The 17406-nt window shown below is 53.6% G+C and overlaps 1 protein-coding gene across 1 annotated transcript in view; it reads right to left on the bottom strand.

The window, feature by feature from the left end:
* The window catches only part of NOC2L (NOC2 like nucleolar associated transcriptional repressor), a 53356-nt gene extending 37958 nt beyond the window's left edge, over nucleotides 1-15398 (bottom strand). The window contains exons 1-3 of the mRNA XM_075583515.1: nucleotides 15185-15398; nucleotides 10098-10237; nucleotides 7784-7895 (exon numbers count right to left, since the gene is read on the bottom strand). Coding sequence (XP_075439630.1) covers nucleotides 7784-7895; nucleotides 10098-10237; nucleotides 15185-15370 — 438 coding nt within the window. The 5' untranslated portion in view covers nucleotides 15371-15398. The remainder of the gene's footprint in view (nucleotides 1-7783; nucleotides 7896-10097; nucleotides 10238-15184) is intronic.
* Between the last annotated feature and the right edge of the window lie 2008 nt (nucleotides 15399-17406).

Genomic DNA, 17406 nt, shown 5'->3' with positions numbered 1-17406 from the left:
TTTGTCAGGGCAAGGGGTTAAGGTTTGTCAGGGCAAGGGGTTAAGGTTTGTCAGGGCAAGGGGTTATGGTTTGTCAGGGCTAGGGGTTAAGGTTTGTCAGGGCAAGGGGTTAAGGTTTGTCAGGGCAAGGGGTTAAGGTTTGTCAGGGCAAGGGGTTAAGGTTTTTTGAGTAGGAGTAAGCTTTAGTATTATTGGTTAAGATTAGGGGGCTTTAGGGTAAAGGGGTAAGGTTAGGCGTTAACCTTGGCGGCGAAACGGCCAGTGGAGAGCAGTCCCTGTGGCGGGGTGAGTGGAAGCACCCGTGGCAGCGACTTAAAGTCACTGCAAAATGGCCCCAATTAAATGTCCTAGGCCACTGCGCCCTCGTCTCCCTTCAATGTCTTGTGCAAAACACTCCAAACAAAGGTTTAAATCATCCCAAGCTCGCTTTATTAAACATCGCTAGCCAAACACTGTCTTCTTTCCAACCAATCATATATGTGAATAGAACACAGACCCAGCAGCGACATATGGATGCAGCAAGATACACAGCCACAAAGCAGGCGTGTCACAGAGATAGTGTGCAAAAGCTCCGGCGGAAGTGTGCACGAGGCAGCAGCCAGGAACCTGCGGAGGGTCCGGGAGGGGAGGGGGTGGGCGGAGGAGACTTGGCTGCCAGGGGACAGGAGGATGTGGGCTGGACGGAGGCTTGCAGCTGCTGAAGCATTTCCTTCAACCGACTCAGAAATAAACTCCTTGGCTGCGGGACAGACTGAGGCAGCACAAACCTCCGGCGCTTCCCATCTCCCATCCCTGCGCTACCAGAAACCACACGGAGGCCAGCACGTCAACAACCCTCCACCCAAAACCTCACTCCCTCCGGTGCCGGATCTGGCCTGCCGAGCGAGACCCAATGGGGGGGGGGGGGGAGAGGAACAAGGACTGATTAGATGGAACACCAACATAGGAGGAGACACAGAGAAGAGTGATACAGGACGTTCAACGCGTGTCGCCAAGTCAAGAGTCCCATACAAAGAGCGAAAAGAAGAAAGGGTGGATATCTATGCCCCTTCCGAACTCTCTCACACACAAAATAAAGGCAGGGCCCTTTCGAATCTTCAGTACAAAGAGGATTTATTCAGTCAGGCATTATTATTCATGCTTGGCTGAATAAATCCTCTTTGTATTGAAAGAATCGAAAGGGCCCTGCCTTTATTGTGTGTGTGTTCTGCAGTCTGGACAGTCGCAGCCACACCCACGGGGTTGGAGCACCCGTATCTCAGCCACACCCACGGGGTTAGAGCACCCATATCTCTGCCACACCCACGGGGTTAGAGCACCCGTATCTCAGCCACACCCACGGGGTTAGAGCACCCGTATCTCAGCCACACCCACGGGGTTAGAGCACCCGTATCTCAGCCACACCCACGGGGTTAGAGCACCCGTATCTCAGCCACACCCATGGGGTTAGAGCACCCGTATCTCTGCCACACCCACGGGGTTAGAGCACCCGTATCTCAGCCACACCCACGGGGTTAGAGCACCCGTATCTCAGCCACACCCACGGGGTTAGAGCACCCGTATCTCAGCCACACCCACGGGGTTAGAGCACCCGTATCTCAGCCACACCCACGGGGTTAGAGCACCCGTATCTCAGCCACACCCACGGGGTTAGAGCACCCGTATCTCAGCCACACCCACGGGGTTAGAGCACCCGTATCTCAGCCACACCCACGGGGTTAGAGCACCCGTATCTCAGCCACACCCACGGGGTTGGAGCACCCGTATCTCTGCCACACCCACGGGGTTGGAGCACCCGTATCTCAGCCACACCCACGGGGTTAGAGCACCCGTATCTCAGCCACACCCACGGGGTTAGAGCACCCGTATCTCAGCCACACCCACGGGGTTAGAGCACCCGTATCTCAGCCACACCCACGGGGTTAGAGCACCCGTATCTCAGCCACACCCACGGGGTTAGAGCACCCGTATCTCAGCCACACCCACGGGGTTGGAGCACCCGTATCTCAGCCACACCCACGGGGTTGGAGCACCCGTATCTCAGCCACACCCACGGGGTTAGAGCACCCATATCTCTGCCACACCCACGGGGTTAGAGCACCCGCATCTCAGCCACACCACGGGGTTAGAGCACCCGTATCTCAGCCACACCACGGGGTTAGAGCACCCGTATCTCAGCCACACCCACGGGGTTAGAGCACCCGTATCTCAGCCCCACTCACGGGGTTAGAGCACCCGTATCTCAGCCACACCCACGGGGTTAGAGCACCCGTATCTCAGCCACACCCACGGGGTTAGAGCACCCGTATCTCAGCCACACCCACGGGGTTAGAGCACCCGTATCTCTGCCACACCCACGGGGTTGGAGCACCCGTATCTCTGCCACACCCACGGGGTTAGAGCACCCGTATCTCAGCCACACCCACGGTGTAAGAGCACCCGTATCTCAGCCACACCCACGGGGTTAGAGCACCCGTATCTCAGCCACACCCACGGTGTAAGAGCACCCGTATCTCAGCCACACCCACGGGGTTGGAGCACCCGTATCTCTGCCACACCCACGGGGTTAGAGCACCCGTATCTCAGCCACACCCACGGGGTTAGAGCACCCGTATCTCAGCCACACCCACGGGGTTGGAGCACCCGTATCTCAGCCACACCCACGGGGTTGGAGCACCCGTATCTCAGCCACACCCACAGGGTTGGAGCACCCGTATCTCAGCCACACCCACAGGGTTGGAGCACCCGTATCTCTGCCACACCCACGGGGTTAGAGCACCCGTATCTCAGCCACACCCACGGGGTTAGAGCACCCGTATCTCAGCCACACCCACGGGGTTAGAGCACCCGTATCTCTGCCACACCCATGGGGTTGGAGCACCCGTATCTCTGCCACACCCACGGGGTTGGAGCACCCGTATCTCAGCCACACCCACGGGGTTGGAGCACCCGTATCTCTGCCACACCCACGCGGTTAGAGCACCCGTATCTCAGCCACACCCACGGGGTTAGAGCACCCGTATCTCAGCCACACCCACGGGGTTAGAGCACCCGTATCTCAGCCACACCCACGGGGTTAGAGCACCCGTATCTCAGCCACACCCACGGGGTTAGAGCACCCGTATCTCAGCCACACCCACGGGGTTAGAGCACCCGTATCTCAGCCACACCCACGGGGTTAGAGCACCCGTATCTCAGCCACACCCACGGGGTTGGAGCACCCGTATCTCTGCCACACCCACGCGGTTAGAGCACCCGTATCTCAGCCACACCCACGGGGTTAGAGCACCCGTATCTCAGCCACACCCACGGGGTTAGAGCACCCGTATCTCAGCCACACCCACGCGGTTAGAGCACCCGTATCTCAGCCACACCCACGGGGTTAGAGCACCCGTATCTCTGCCACACCCACGGGGTTGGAGCACCCGTATCTCAGCCACACCCACGGGGTTGGAGCACCCGTATCTCAGCCACACCCACGGGGTTAGAGCACCCGTATCTCAGCCACACCCACGGGGTTAGAGCACCCGTATCTCAGCCACACCCACGGGGTTAGAGCACCCGTATCTCAGCCACACCCACGGGGTTAGAGCACCCGTATCTCAGCCACACCCACGGGGTTGGAGCACCCGTATCTCAGCCACACCCACGGGGTTGGAGCACCCGTATCTCAGCCACACCCACGGGGTTAGAGCACCCATATCTCTGCCACACCCACGGGGTTAGAGCACCCGCATCTCAGCCACACCACGGGGTTAGAGCACCCGTATCTCAGCCACACCACGGGGTTAGAGCACCCGTATCTCAGCCACACCCACGGGGTTAGAGCACCCGTATCTCAGCCCCACTCACGGGGTTAGAGCACCCGTATCTCAGCCACACCCACGGGGTTAGAGCACCCGTATCTCAGCCACACCCACGGGGTTAGAGCACCCGTATCTCAGCCACACCCACGGGGTTGGAGCACCCGTATCTCTGCCACACCCACGGGGTTAGAGCACCCGTATCTCAGCCACACCCACGGTGTAAGAGCACCCGTATCTCAGCCACACCCACGGGGTTAGAGCACCCGTATCTCAGCCACACCCACGGTGTAAGAGCACCCGTATCTCAGCCACACCCACGGGGTTAGAGCACCCGTATCTCAGCCACACCCACGGGGTTAGAGCACCCGTATCTCAGCCACACCCACGGGGTTGGAGCACCCGTATCTCAGCCACACCCACGGGGTTGGAGCACCCGTATCTCAGCCACACCCACAAGGTTGGAGCACCCGTATCTCAGCCACACCCACAGGGTTGGAGCACCCGTATCTCTGCCACACCCACGGGGTTAGAGCACCCGTATCTCAGCCACACCCACGGGGTTAGAGCACCCGTATCTCAGCCACACCCACGGGGTTAGAGCACCCGTATCTCTGCCACACCCACGGGGTTGGAGCACCCGTATCTCTGCCACACCCACGGGGTTGGAGCACCCGTATCTCAGCCACACCCACGGGGTTGGAGCACCCGTATCTCTGCCACACCCACGCGGTTAGAGCACCCGTATCTCAGCCACACCCACGGGGTTAGAGCACCCGTATCTCAGCCACACCCACGGGGTTAGAGCACCCGTATCTCAGCCACACCCACGGGGTTAGAGCACCCGTATCTCAGCCACACCCACGGGGTTAGAGCACCCGTATCTCAGCCACACCCACGGGGTTAGAGCACCCGTATCTCAGCCACACCCACGGGGTTAGAGCACCCGTATCTCAGCCACACCCACGGGGTTAGAGCACCCGTATCTCAGCCACCCACGGGGTTGGAGCACCCGTATCTCTGCCACACCCACGCGGTTAGAGCACCCGTATCTCAGCCACACCCACGGGGTTAGAGCACCCGTATCTCAGCCACACCCACGGGGTTAGAGCACCCGTATCTCAGCCACACCCACGGGGTTAGAGCACCCGTATCTCAGCCACACCCACGGGGTTAGAGCACCCGTATCTCAGCCACACCCACGGGGTTAGAGCACCCGTATCTCAGCCACACCCACGGGGTTAGAGCACCCGTATCTCAGCCACACCCACGGGGTTAGAGCACCCGTATCTCAGCCACACCCACGGGTTTAGAGCACCCGTATCTCAGCCACACCCACGGGGTTAGAGCACCCGTATCTCAGCCACACCCACGGGGTTAGAGCACCCGTATCTCTGCCACACCCAAAGGGTTAGAGCACCCGTATCTCTGCCACACCCACAGGGTTGGAGCACCCGTAACTCAGCCACACCCACGGGGTTAGAGCACCCGTATCTCAGCCACACCCACGGGGTTAGAGCACCCGTATCTCAGCCACACCCACGGGGTTAGAGCACCCGTATCTCAGCCACACCCACGGGGTTGGAGCACCTGTATCTCAGCCACACCCACGGGGTTGGAGCACCCGTAACTCAGCCACACCCACGGGGTTGGAGCACCCGTATCTCTGCCACACCCACGGGGTTAGAGCACCCGTATCTCAGCCACACCCACGGGGTTAGAGCACCCGTATCTCTGCCACACCCACGGGGTTGGAGCACCCGTATCTCTGCCACACCCACGGGGTTAGAGCACCCGTATCTCTGCCACACCCACGGGGTTAGAGCACCCGTATCTCTGCCACACCCACGGGGTTAGAGCACCCGTATCTCAGCCACACCCACGGGGTTAGAGCACCCGTATCTCAGCCACACCCACGGGGTTAGAGCACCCGTATCTCAGCCACACCCACGGGGTTAGAGCACCCGTATCTCAGCCACACCCACGGGGTTAGAGCACCCGTATCTCAGCCACACCCACGGGGTTAGAGCACCCGTATCTCAGCCACACCCACGGGGTTAAAGCACCCGTATCTCAGCCACACCCACGGGGTTAGAGCACCCGTATCTCAGCCACACCCACGGGGTTAGAGCACCCGTATTTCTGCCACACCCACGGGGTTAGAGCACCCGTATCTCTGCCACACCCACGGGGTTAGAGCACCCGTATTCTCAGCCACACCCACGGGGTTAGAGCACCCGTATCTCAGCCTTTGTGGCTTTCTTTTTGGAGTGCTACCCTATCAATTTCCTTGCTTGCATACGCCCCTTCAGAGGCACAACCCTCCCCCTGGTTATGGTTTGTAGGAGGTTTATCCCCTAGAGTAGGGTGGCCAACTCCTGTCCTCAAGGGCCACCAACAGGTCAGGTTGTCAGGATATGGCTTCAGCACATTCATTTGTTGACTGAGTTACTGATTGGACCACCTGTGCTGAAGCAAAAATATCCTGAAAACCTGACCTGTTGGCGGCCCTTGAGGACAGAAGCTGGCCGCCCCTGCTCTAGAGGCAATATCTCGATATGTGATTCTGGTGGGAAGAGACGGTGCTTAGCAATGTGAAAAGCCGCTCCTGTTTCTTTACATTTCTGCCTCGCCGCCGATAACACCCCTGCTCATTAACCTGTTGGGCGGAGGACGTTCCTGCCTCAACAAAATGACGAAATGCACCGCAGGCCCTTTTTCACACCCCAAATTGGCGTAGCAGTCTCTGGTATGCATAGCAGGCTCTCCGAGCGGCACCTACAACGTAACCCCTTGAGTGTCAGAGGAGCCAGCAACAGCCACTCCGGTGCTCCAGGACCTGAAGCAACAGTTTGGCTTACTTTAGAACTCTGCTTATTTCACATGATCGCTTGGGGCCACATAGACGGAGTTATGGAAGGGCAAATCACCGGGGTTTTGTGATAAACTCTTTGAGATGAAGAGAAGCCGAGTCGCCGCTGGCCTGGCGCCCAATGGGAGGCTTCTATTAGGAGTAACACCGACGGGAAGTAGCGGTTCTGCTGGCCGTGACCAAACAAATTGATTTTTTTTTCACGGCTTTGTTCTATAAACCCCGCTTCTGGCGCTCGACGTGCTGCAACACACAGGGGGTGAAAACCAAGCAGCGCCAACCAGAAAACTTAACCTCTGTGTTTCCCAACCAGGGGAAATCTGGCATGAACACAAGAACAAGACCAGGCTACTGAGAGAGGAGAGCATGTGCGGGCCGTGCAGGACCTGCAGAGAAGGGCTTTCCCTGACCAGGCTTGGAAAGCTGTGGCCAAAGGATTTAACTAAATAATTTGTCATATTGGATGTAGCCTTGGCACTTTTATTTGTATACATTAGGTCAGGGGATGCGCAAACTGGTGTGCGCGAGATGTTACGGGGGAGGGCGGCGGTTGCAGAGGTACCGCTCTCTCCCCCAAGGCATTTAAATTATATGCTGGGGGACCCCACGAGGCCTCTAACTTTCTCCTACCTGGTCTTCGTCGGCGCCATGGTAACCCGCAGGGTCACGTGACGTCGGGTTGCCATGGCAATGTGACATCATATGACCCCGCGGCGGGGGCGAGCAGGGGAGGAGAGCAGGCGGGGGTGCAGGGGGAACACTTTGTGCAACCCTGCATTAAATCACTATCCCAGTAGCACCCAATGACACAAATATACATAGTGTAGTGCGTTTGGGTTTTGCGTTTGCAGAGTGTGTTTTTAAAGGTCAACCTGGCAGGAACCCCATCATTGCAGGAACCCCATCATTGCAGGAACCCCATCATTGCAGGAACCCCATCATTGCTGGAAAGAGTAATTTACTTGAAAAGAAGTACTCCTAAGGCTAGCCTAGCGGCTTCCTTACTCGGGTTATACTTGTGTCACAGTGTGCACTCCTGTTACCATCTGATACTACAAGGTAAAGGATGGCAGGATATACCTATAGAACAGATATAGACGGGAGTTACCTCTAGGATGAAGGGCAAAACTGGAATGAAAACGCCGGTGCTTTCAGACAGCAGAGTCATCGCTCGCACACAGTGTATCCGGAGCGGGAAGTAACGCATGGTTGGGACAAGCCTGTAATAAGGAGAGGAAGCATGAGAGAAGCCGTAAAGAACAAGAGAGGAAGCATGAGAGAGGATGTGCTTATGATGCGAGCACTTCAGTTTAGCAGCCAGGTCCCTAGACATCCTATGTGTAAGGTAGCGCATTTACAAATACCTGTATGTTGCCACATACCTGTGCATACCTTCACAACACAAACTATTACTACATACCTTCCCACTGAAACCATTTAGTAAATACTTTACGTTATTGGGTACTGTAAGACCAGCCGTACTTATTAAACAGAAAGTGTGTGTGTGAGATACGATGCATAGATTAGGAATTGCTTGATGCACCTCCATCCAGCACGAGTACAGAAACTACAGTGATGGCTACCATCGCTATGTGCTCAATGCTGGGGGATATATCTTTATCCAAAGTCACTGAAAGACTGAGAGGACAGTGAAGGTAGCTACTGCTCCATTGATGGTTTATGTTCTAATCCCTTGCAAACACCAATGAAGCCATTACTGGGAGAAGGATTCCTGTTGTCATATTGACCAAGCAGCACAACTTCATAAATATGGGCCTGTGTGCCAGAGAGCAACGGGCATCCCAGGACCACACAATCGGCATGGCAAACCCGACAATGATCCAACAGTTGTGTTCTTTTGAGTCACAGGAGCAATCTAGATAGAGGGGTGGTCTATGGGAGGAATTGACTGTAAGCTCTTCGGAGCAGGGGCTCCTTTTCCTAAATGTTACTTTTATGTCTGGAGCGCTTCTTCCCACTATGTGGGATGTGTTATTTATACGATTGTCACGTGTATTACTGTTGTGACGCGCTATGTACATTAATGGCGCTGTATAAACATACATACGTACTGCTCCTATACTGTCCTATAACACTTAAGGAGAGCATTAGTAACCATTGGAGGGGCATGAAACATATTGCAAAGTTGGCCCATCCAAAACGAAAAGGGGTCAAACGACAAGCTCTCAGAACACCGAAAAGAATGCACGAAGCCGCCCCGTTTCAGCTGCACTCCTTTCCCCACACTGCCCAGCGGGAGACGGGATACAATGGAATTAATGAGCCCGGAGGCTCGAATGTTGCAAGGTTCCTGTGTCCTCGTGCAAGGCGCCAAGAAACCCGTGCACACAGGATCCTGGATATTACACACAGCCTTTTGTGGTGCATCAGCATGCCAGCTGAATCGCCACGCAGGTCATGGGGGCGGCCTTCACAAGATTGCTCAACTCTGGATGGCAGATCCCCAGAAAGCAAATCCTCATTTCTGGCCTCAGCTCATTTGCAGCTACTTTTAGTGCTTTCCAGACAAGGTGTAGGAGGACTGGAGCGACGCTGCCCCCTACGGGCAAGTTTAGTGCTAAGTGTCACGTAGACGCTAATTAAATCTTTAGCATCAGTTCAATGCCAAGGTGGCAACCCCTTTCCAAAATGTTTACGATTGGTGCCAACCACGTCAAATGAGATGATGGGGCTTTGGCAGCTGCCACATTGCCAGAATACAGGCACTTTTATTTTAAAAAGGCACCCATCTCTTCCATTTTATCCATTTAACCTTTTCAGTGCTGGAAGGTCCAGCAACCCACTGAAGTGAAACCAGTGTCTGTACTTTAGTGCTACGTTACTCCACCTGTACATCACCTGCAACTATTAGCCCAATCCTCCTGCCACGTTATTAAAGCAGCCTCCCAACCTATTGTTATTTATATATAAAGAATTGAAGCAAGGGGTCTCCGGAGGTGAACCGCATGAGATCTAAGACTCCATATTGTTTACCCAGCCAGGGATGTCACGGGAGGGGGGAGGGGGAGCATCTTTGGAGGCAAGTACCCTGGGAAGTAAGGCATCCCCCCCCGGGGCAGATATCACATCGGTTGAGCTCAGGAGACCACCCTAGGCAGAATCCCACATCTAAATGCAGCTTCCTCAACTCTTCTGTTTCTACAGGACAAGAATAGCTTTGCTGGGTTAAGAGAAGGCGGCCAATCACCGCGCTGCTCTATGTCAGCGGCCCCTGGCCAAGGGTCCTTACACACAGGAAGCGACATGGCTGGTCTGTGTGCTCTTAATGACCTATTCCAGGAGCAGCAAACTCCAGTTCTCAATAACTGAGCCAGCTGTGCTGAAGCAGGGATATCCTGACCACTCCTGCCCTATTCCATTAGAGCTCCAATAGATGGCGATAGTGAGCCGGTTGTACGTACTTGATGCAGCCAGTGATGACTTGGGTGAGAGGGTAGATGAGAGGCTCCAGGACCTCGTTGGGATGGATGGTACTCAGCACCCGACACCAGAGGTACAAGCAGTGGACATACTGCCAGTTATACACGGACTGATAGGCCCCCTGAACGAAAACAAAAACAACGTTATGCTCAAGAAATGCCACAGAAAATATATGTTACGCAATATTACAATATCAACATCCAAAATGATACCGTAATAGCTGAAAGCAGTAAGACACCCCGAAAACTGACATTGATAAATGGATCATTTCATTTGTTTTTAGTGTTTTAATGAATATTTTTGTTGATCTATTTTCATTCCAATGATGTTGGGTAAACTATATTTTAGTTTTTTTCCCATCACGTACAAAATACACATTTCACTGCAGCATCCCACATAAAGCTTACCCAATGTGCTACAGTTTTGAAAGGTTCAGCGTGCCATCTTGATTGAAAATGGCGTCCATATGGATCCAAACAGACAAAGCAAAAACTGCTCCTTGATCTCAGGAACCATCGTGCAAAATGTGGTTACGATATCTTAACGGGACGTGCACAGCGACCAGGCAAACACCTTTCCAAAAATATATAGGAGGAGGAGGAGATGTTCCCGGCTACGACTGCCGGGCCACGGGTCTCGTGTGGCCCGTGTCAGGCCTGCAGTCACCCTGTGGCCCGTGTCAGGCCTGCAGTCACCCTGTGGCCCGTGTCAGGCCTGCAGTCACCCTGTGGCCCGTGTCAGGCCTGCAGTCACCCTTACCGCTCCTGCTAACTGCATTGTAGTTGCTCAAACGGCTACAGATATCTTCACGTCTTCGGTGCGGCGTCCACCATGGGCACGCCGCCGAAGGATTACCGTTGTGGGGGCTTCCACTGAAGCATGCAACTCAGGCAGCGAGATCGCGGCAGACACTGTACCACCCCCCCCCCCCTCCCGCGCGCGCCGTGGACTTTTGCTTGTTCGTCCACGCCCCGGGACAGCGAGTCTGGCTACATCTGCAAGTGCCACGTTTTACTCTCCCACGGACTTGGAAGCCAAGATAATGGTAATATAGCATGGTACTATTGTTATAGATTCTTAAAACATCTTACGGTTTAAAGTCGTTAAGGGAGCATTATAGGTATAAAGCAGGGAGACTCTGGAGCTGAGCCCCTCAGTCTTCCACTAGGGAAGCTGAAGCAGGGACTGATTGAGCCACCTGTGCTGAAGCAGGGATATCCTGAACCTGAGCTGTTGGTAGCTCTATGAAGACGGAAGTTTCCCACCCCTGCCCTAGGAGGAAACAACACACATTTAAGTGTCCCAAATAACATTTATTCTGCTACCCTTCTACTCCTGAACTAGTTTCCGGATCTGCCCCTTTGGAAACACGTGTGGGAGAGTCATGTTGTAGGCATGATTATAGCAGCACAGTCCCGCCGTCATTTTTCCTTAATCTACATTCACGACTTCAAATAATACGGTGGCTCTCTCTCAGGGCCTTAAAAATGAATGAAGCTGGGACCATATATTCACAATAATCAGCGAGTTACATCATTGTGTCGCCCCATTTACATTTTAGGGCAGGAGTTCAATTGTTTCCGAGCACTTCTTGCCATTAGAGAGAAATATACAAAAAGGCATAGACGCACAAAAAGGAGCAAAAAAACAGCAAAATGCAAATGTATCAGGGTTATGGTACGCAGGGCCGAATCTGTGTTTGACCAGAACCACAGCTGCCTAAACATGGAGACCAAATCCGGTGTGAAATCAGTATATGAACCGGACACATTTCATCGGTATCCAACTTCCTGGAACATGAACCCCGTGTGCTGCAAAGGAACGCGTAATAGATTACAGGGTTAAGAGCTCCAGTAATACAGGGGGTTTTCAACTCCAGTCCTCAAGACCCCCGAACAGCCAGCCAGACCAGGCTTTCAGGATATCCCTGCTTCAACACAAGTGGGTCAATCAGTCCCTGCTTCAGCACAGGTGGCTCAATCAGTGCCTGCGTCAGCACAGGTGGCTCAATCAGTGCCTGCGTCAGCACAGGTGGCTCAATCAGTGCCTGCTTCAGCACAGGTGGCTCAATCAGTCCCTGCGTCAGCACAGGTGGCTCAATCAGTCCCTGCTTCAGCACAGGTGGCTCAATCAGTCTCTGCTTCAGCACAGGTGGCTCAATCAGTGCCTGCTTCAGCACAGGTGGCTCAATCAGTCCCTGTGTCAGCACAGGTGGCTCAATCAGTCCCTGCTTCAGCACAGGTGGCTCAATCAGTCCCTGCTTCAGCACAGGTGGCTCAATCAGAGGCTCAGTCTTTGACTGAGCCTCCTGTGCTGAAGCTGGGAAATCCTGACCTGTTGGGCGGGGGGGGGGAGGCTTGAGGACTGAAGCTGCGCACCCCTGCAGTAACTCACGCACACGGCAGAATTGTCGCCCTGACATGCTTGGGACTCTGAGCCTCATGCCGCAGAATGACGAGACGCAGCGCTGAACACTCATCATTGTAAGTGATGCCTGAACACGAAGCAATTAGTTGCCGGCTCCACTGAAATAAAAGTGATTCAATTCTTCCGACAGCCCAGGAAGCGGCCTCACAGCTTATTGAATAAGGGCCTCCGTGCGAGAAGCCCAATAAACGCTTTATAAATCGACCACACATGAAAGCAGCACTGCCGGCTGCATTTCTTGCTTTGTTTATTCATTTTAGTTCCAGGCTTGAAGCCGGGGGTCTCCGGAGCTGGATTCCATTAATTTCGGCTGTGGGGGACCCCCTGCTGCCCAAGAAACTTACAGCTACAGGAGGTGCCGGTATCTCTGCAGGTAGCTGGTCCGACTGGGCGTGGTGGGGCTAACATAATGGCGACTTTAAATGTCCGGCGTCTTGTGGGCCAATAGGAAGCCGTGATGTCATCCCTTGCGGTTACAATAACTAAACAACGCGAGAAATGCACGCGGCAGAGCTGCTCTCCGTGAGAAAGGACGCGGCGGCAGTTTCCGGGTTTCAGGAACGGAACAACAGCAGAACTTTTACAAAAATCCCACCAATATTTTGGGCATCAATATTTCTCCGACGTAAAAAAAACACAAGATGTCCCACGGAGGTACGTGGGCGGGGAGAACACGGGAAAATAAAGGCAATGTGGACGCAAACATTTTCATGCACGCGCTAATCGGGCCGCAACCTTGAATTTGAAATATCAGCGAGTGTTAATTGGCGAGTGCTTTCGCTTGGCTGCAATAAAACAGGGATATTTAGAGTTTGCTTGCTGATAGTTTAAACTAACTCTGCTAATAACAAAAGGTGCACCGTGCCTAATATTGTCTATAAAACAGATGACCATTTTGAACCAAGCAGCTTGATGCTGTATTATAGGGGGGGGGGGGGATACAATCCAGGAAAACAATAATTGGCTTGTGAGGAGCTGTCTGAGCCTCCGAGTGAGACGACTTTGGATAACACCATCCAATTAAGGGGGTTTCCCTGCTACCCAATCCTACAGCCAGACTAGGCAAAACACAAACAAACATCCACTACTGCAAAAAGCAACGCAGTAAAGAGCCAGCTGCCCATAGGTATTGGCATATGTTAATCCAGGGGGTGCTCAGCTCCAGTCCTCAAAAACCACCAACAGGTCAGGTTTTCAAGATATCCAAGCTTTAGCACAGGTGGCTCAAGCTTCGACTGAGCCACTGATTGAGCTACTTGTGCTGAAGCTGGGATATCCTGAAAACCTGACCTGTTGGGGGTTCTTGAGGACTGGAGTTGAGAACCACTGTCCTTTACTGACAAATATTCCATATTCTGTGATTAAAACCATGGGCTTTTCAAACGTTTTGGTGCCTGAGCGACTTGTGTCCCTCTACTTCTGAATGGGCTAATAAGGTTTAGAGGAAGGAGTGGGGCTGCCGTTACAACGCAGGAACATGATGCAGGGGTGAGGCGATCATTAAAAGGAGCAATCCAAGCCGGATTTTATTTTCTTATATAGTTTTGAAGCAGGAGGTCCCCGGGGCTGAACCCCATCAATTTCAGCATCGGCGACCTCCTGCTTCCGGAGATACGAGATACACACCTCCATAGGGGGTGCAGGTAGCCGCTCCGGCTGAGCTAGCTGGGGTTTAAAGTGCCTGCGTCACGTGGGCCAATAGGAGGCTGAACCGGATGACATCACGGCTTCCTATTGGCCCGCGCCCTGCGCTTTGAAAAACAGCCGTAATGTGAATCCAGGTAGCCAAATTGAGCGGCTAACAGCACGTATCTCCGAAAGCAGGGGGTGCCCGGAGATGAAATTAACGCGGTTCAGCTCCGGAGAACCCCTGCTTCAACTCAATCCGAGGACAGACATTTTACGGCCCACCAGCTGGACAGAATGGAACTCTTGTCTAGGAAGGCAGAGGAAGACTTCCAGGACCAGCACTTGATGGGCGTTAGGAGGCCGACCAGAGCAAGAAGACACGTGGGGCTTACACAGAGGTAATGCATATGGTGAAGGGTCGTGGGTACTCTATGAGTGTCTGCAAGATCTAATCATCTTTAAATCGCAGCGCAGAAGGGATTGGACACAGATCCAGACACCTCAAACAGTATTACACATAATTCCATTACATTCACCCACCAGCTGCCTTTAGGTTACAATGCAGGATAAAGCTGCTACTCTAAAAATGATCATGAGCTCCCAGCAATGGCCTAGAGGAGGGCCAGTCTCTACTTCAAGTTTCATGCTGTATAATACGGTACTTTCTATGTACATGAAGATACAGACTGTCTCCCCATCACTATATACTGCTGCTTCAGAACGCAAACGCCCTCGATTGACTAAACTATGCTACGTCTATAAGGCCCATTTACAATGTCATGCACAACACAGCTTTATCCGGTTTCCTTGCATTCAAGCAAAATCAGCATTATTTCTGCATATTGTTCAACCAATGTGTGTATAAAACTCCCAGACACGCCGATGTAGCTCACACAGCCGTGTGTGTAGTTGTATAAGCCTTCATGCTAGTACCTGCCCTACAGGAATAACAGGCCCAAGCCCTGTGCATCCATCTCCCCCTACTGGCACAGACCACCATCCCTCTCCTCACCTTTTTTTTTAGGGTCATGGCACTGCGCAGGTGAATGGCCAGCTGGCGGATATACAGGAAGATGTGCTGATAAGACACCTGGACGTTCAGGGCGTACATCTCGGTCAGAGTGCGCTGCATGAAGTTGATCATGGGCAGAGCGTTGGGTGATGTGAACTTGGAGTTCTTAACATACGAGATGTACATCTTCTGCAGGAGAGACAGCCAAGCAAAGCACACAAGAGTAAGAAATATACAAAGATTTATTTCCCTGGTACCAAATAAAAAAGGTACATTGAATTGCACAACCAAAGGCCTTACAAGCTATATATGGTACCAACAAAACACAGAGAGCCCCAATGGTACATCCAATCATCTAGTTAAATACTTATCTGGGTTTCTCTCATACGTGAGGGTCACTTAGTTACATTATTTGGCCAAAGCACTGTAAGCTTGCAGACCACATCAAGGTGTGCCCCCCTTTTCTGAAATTGTTAACACTGCAAACGTTCTCTCTAATAGAGGAAGAAGTCTTAAAAGACTGGTCCTGTTGGATACCGGAAGTGGCGTCCCGTGGGGGAAGGAATAAGTGGTGCACTGCTTGAATGCAAAGATGGAGGCTGGATCGCTCAAAAAAAACATTATTTTTTTAAAATATTTATTGGGCTATTAGCAACATAATGTAAATAATAATGTAAATGAAGGGAACAAGCAGAGAAAACCATTTATGCGCTTTGTTAAAGAGTTGGGTACGTTGGATGTAGCATTGGGGTTCTCTGTCTTTTGTTTATACATTGTCAGAAAGGAGTGCTACTGGGCTTGTGACAAACATATGTATGGTGACACAGGTCTGGGTTACTGAGTTTACAGAGCTCTGTGTGTCTATATATGGTACCCCCAGATACACAAAGAACATGGGCTCATGGAATGGATTTTAAACAGTCTTCCAAGCCCAGATTCCCCACTTCTTTGAGCTACCTGGATGGATCAATGTCTCCTATAAATAGATCTTATACTATATTAGTGAAAGCACTGTATGTTTGCCTGCCTGCCTGGATGTCCGGTGTCCCTAGCGGCAATCTCATTGGTCCCTTGGGCCGGCCGCCCCCGCACACCTCTCATTGGCCTCACACACTCACACCACCCCCTTGGCCCGCCCCCCACACCTCTCATTGGCCTCACACACTCACACCACCCCCTTGGCCCGCCCCCCACACCTCTCATTGGCCTGAGGCGGAGTGACGGGCCAAAGGACACACACACACACACACACACACACACACACACACAGTCTCACACAGTCTCACACAGTCTCACACAGTCTCACACAGTCTCACACAGTCTCACACAGTCTCACACAGTCTCACACACACACTCACACACACACAGTCTCACACAGTCTCACACAGTCTCACACAGTCTCACACAGTCACACACAGTCACACACAGTCACACACAGTCACACACACACACACACACACACACACACACACACACACACACACACACACACACACACACACACACAGTGTTACATACATTAGCAGCACATCTCCCGCTCTCTTCCCCACCGGTCCCGGAGGCTTCGCCTCTTCCTGTTTCCCGCGCTTTCACCCCCCCCCCTCCACGTGGAAGCTGCCGGACGGGTGAGGGAGCTGCCGGACGGGTGAGGGAGCGGCCTTCACCCCCCTTCACCTCCCCTCACTCACTTCCCCTCCACCCCCCCCCCGGCGCCGCTACACTCAGCGGGGGAGCGGAGTGATCACCTCCCCTCACTCACTTCCCCTCCACCCCCCCCCCGGCGCCGCTACACTCAGCGGGGGAGCGGAGTGATCACCTCCTCACTCACTTCCCCTCCACCCCCCCCCCCGGCGCCGCTACAGTCAGCGGGGGAGCGGAGTGATCACCTCCCCTCACTCACTTCCCCTCCACGGCGCCGCTACAATCAGCGGGGGAGCGGAGTGATCACCTCCCCTCACTCACTTCCCCTCCACGGCGCCGCTACAGTCAGTGGGAGAGCGGAGTGATCACCTCCCCTCACTCACTTCCCATCCACCCCCCCCCCGGCGCCGCTACACTCAGCGGGGGAGCGGAGTGATCACCTCCCCTCACTCACTTCCCCTCCACGGCGCCGCTACAGTCAGCGGGGGAGTGGAGTGATCACCTCCCCTCACTCACTTCCCCTCCACGGCGCCGCTACAGTCAGCGGGGGAGCGGAGTGATCACCTCCCCTCACTCACTTC

Source organism: Ascaphus truei, unplaced genomic scaffold, assembly GCF_040206685.1.
Source record: "Ascaphus truei isolate aAscTru1 unplaced genomic scaffold, aAscTru1.hap1 HAP1_SCAFFOLD_331, whole genome shotgun sequence".
Lineage (NCBI taxonomy): Eukaryota > Metazoa > Chordata > Amphibia > Anura > Ascaphidae > Ascaphus > Ascaphus truei.
This window is presented reverse-complemented; position numbering and strand designations above follow the sequence as displayed.